Below are 2500 nucleotides of genomic sequence, written 5' to 3' on the forward strand. Positions count from 1 at the left end.
TGCCGACAGGTGTTTCCATTATTTTGTCCACTTCTTTTAGAGTTTTTATTTGTTTTTATTTCACAGAAACTGATCAATAAGACTTTAAAGGAATACCTTGTTCTCTCATACCTCCTGGTTATTTAAAATATTCTTATTTTATTGATTGATAATTTATTATCAGTATTTTCATTTGATCAGTTATTATAAATATTAAAGTATTTCTAATTATTTGATTCGATTGATTTTAATCCGAATAATAATTTTAATAATAATTATTCTGGATTCAAAACAATTTATATTCTTCTTGTTTTATTCTTTGAAATAATATTTGTATTTATTTATATTCTTTATTTCATCTTTTTATAAACGTGTTCATTTTTATTATTAAAATGTTTTTATTTTATTAATTTTGATATTTCTGTTTATAATATTCAGTTCATTTAAAAATATTCTCAGCATTTTACTTTCACTATTTGTATTGATTATAATAATTTTATATATGTATAAATATCTTAAGAGCGGCCCTCGGGTCACATCACCTGTAGGGGGCGTGGCCACAGGAAGCTCCTCCCCTTTTTGTTTCCTTAATGAGCCACTTTAATTTCCTTCACATCGTCTCGTAATTAGAGCCGCTGATCGACTCTCGTCCCATTGGCCGACGCAACGCGGCGTTCAGCGCTGGAGGCCGCGTGTGTGTGTGTGTGTGTGTGTGTGTGATGAGTTTTAACTCATTTCCTGCTCCAGCAGCTCTGATGGACGTGTTTCGGGTTCGGGGCTCCGCGGGGAATCGAACCGCCGACCTACAGAGGCTCCGCCCCCCCAGCATCATGGGACTTGAGACTTCCTTTGTCTCTTATTATTTATTGATTTGAGATTAAATGTGTACTAAAAATAACTTATTGTATAAATTACATTCAGTTTTCTTTGATGTAAAAACTGAAACATATTTATAAATATTTATTAATATTTAGAATTCTGACAGAATAATAAATTAATTAACTGGATATTAAAATAGTTTTTAATAAAATAACAATCCTAATGCTATTCAACAATTTATATATTATACTATATATATAACACTATTGTTGATGCACCTGTAATACATATAATACATATTATAAATATATACAATATATATGATATAAATCAGCCATTTATATTAATACAATAATTAATATATATATATATAGTATTTTAATGAGTTGCTGCGCCCTTAAAATAAATATTAATAATAAATTAATAATAATAATAAAGAACCTGAAAAATGTGAACATCGAAGTGCATGTATGTGTGTGTGTGTGTGTGCGTGTGCGTGCGTGTGCGTATGTGTGTGTGTGTCCTACATGCAGGCTGGGGTGGTAGGTGAGCAGTCCGTTGTCACACAGCGTGACGTACTTCTTCTTCCACTCCTTGTTCAGCGTCTTCCCGCTTCGCTTCAGCAGCATCCCCTGAACACAACACACACACACACAAGTACATGTGAGTACACATGAGTACACATGAGTACACACAAGTACACACGAGTACACATGAGTACACACAAGTACACACGAGTACTTCTACATGTAAAAAAAACTCACTATCGTCAGATTCCCATCTTTCTGACGACACTCCGAGACCTTTATTATGTAGTAACGCTCTCGGAGACAGGAACACAGACAGAGGGGCTGTGCTCTTTCCTGTCCTCCTTCCTATCCTCCTTCCTGTCCTACTTCCTGTCCTCCTTCCTGTCCTCTGAGGGTCCGGAGCGCTAACGAGAGGACAGCGTCTCACTCGTCTCTAACGCTCTCCTACGCACATCAGCCGCCACCCACACTTCATCTGAGCCGCATTCATTAGGTACTGGAGAGGCAGAAGGTCAAAGAGGAGGAGGAGGGGGGGGGGGGGCGTGTAAAACTGTCCGCTGATTAGCAATTACCGCCGCGCTGCCACGCGTGTCACTTCACTGGACCTCTGCAGCATTAACACCCGACACAGAGTATTAATAGAGTCCAGCCGTGAAGGGAGGGGGGGCACCACAGAAGAAGAGGGGGGGGGAGGGGGGACAGGACAGCGCTCAGCCTTCATCACGCCGCTCGGTGGCGGCGGGACGGGCCGCTGACCCCTCGCCGCCGGTGACGGCACATTGGGCGCTAATTGGCGCTGACATAACGCCAAGAGAGAGAGAGGGGGGGGGGGTCCTCCTACAGATCCAGATTCTGGAGTGGATACAACAGAGATGGGTCCTGGGTCCTGGGCTCTGGGTCCTGGGCTCTGGGTCCTGGGGTCTGGGTCCTGGGTCCTGGGTCCTGGGTCCTGGGTCCTGGGTTCTGGGGTCTGGGTCCTGGGGTCTGGGTCCTGGGGTCTGGGTCCTGGGTCCTGGGCTCTGGGTCCTGGGCTCTGGGTCCTGGGCTCTGGGTCCTGGGCTCTGGGTCCTGGGCTCTGGGTCCTGGGCTCTGGGTCCTGGGCTCTGGGTCCTGGGCTCTGGGTCCTGGGCTCTGGGTCCTGGGCTCTGGGTCCTGGGCTCTGGGCTCTGGGT

General features: G+C 43.8%; 1 protein-coding gene across 3 annotated transcripts in view; it reads right to left on the minus strand.

Moving 5' to 3' along the window:
- Positions 1 to 2500, minus strand: part of agap1 (ArfGAP with GTPase domain, ankyrin repeat and PH domain 1) — a 75737-nt gene that overhangs the window by 22787 nt on the left and 50450 nt on the right. For all 3 annotated transcript variants that reach the window (XM_056431003.1, XM_056431000.1, XM_056431002.1), the window contains one exon: positions 1326 to 1430. In XM_056431003.1, coding sequence (XP_056286978.1) covers positions 1326 to 1430 — 105 coding nt within the window. The remainder of the gene's footprint in view (positions 1 to 1325; positions 1431 to 2500) is intronic.

Source organism: Pseudoliparis swirei, chromosome 14, assembly GCF_029220125.1.
Source record: "Pseudoliparis swirei isolate HS2019 ecotype Mariana Trench chromosome 14, NWPU_hadal_v1, whole genome shotgun sequence".
NCBI classification, from domain to species: Eukaryota; Metazoa; Chordata; class Actinopteri; order Perciformes; family Liparidae; genus Pseudoliparis; species Pseudoliparis swirei.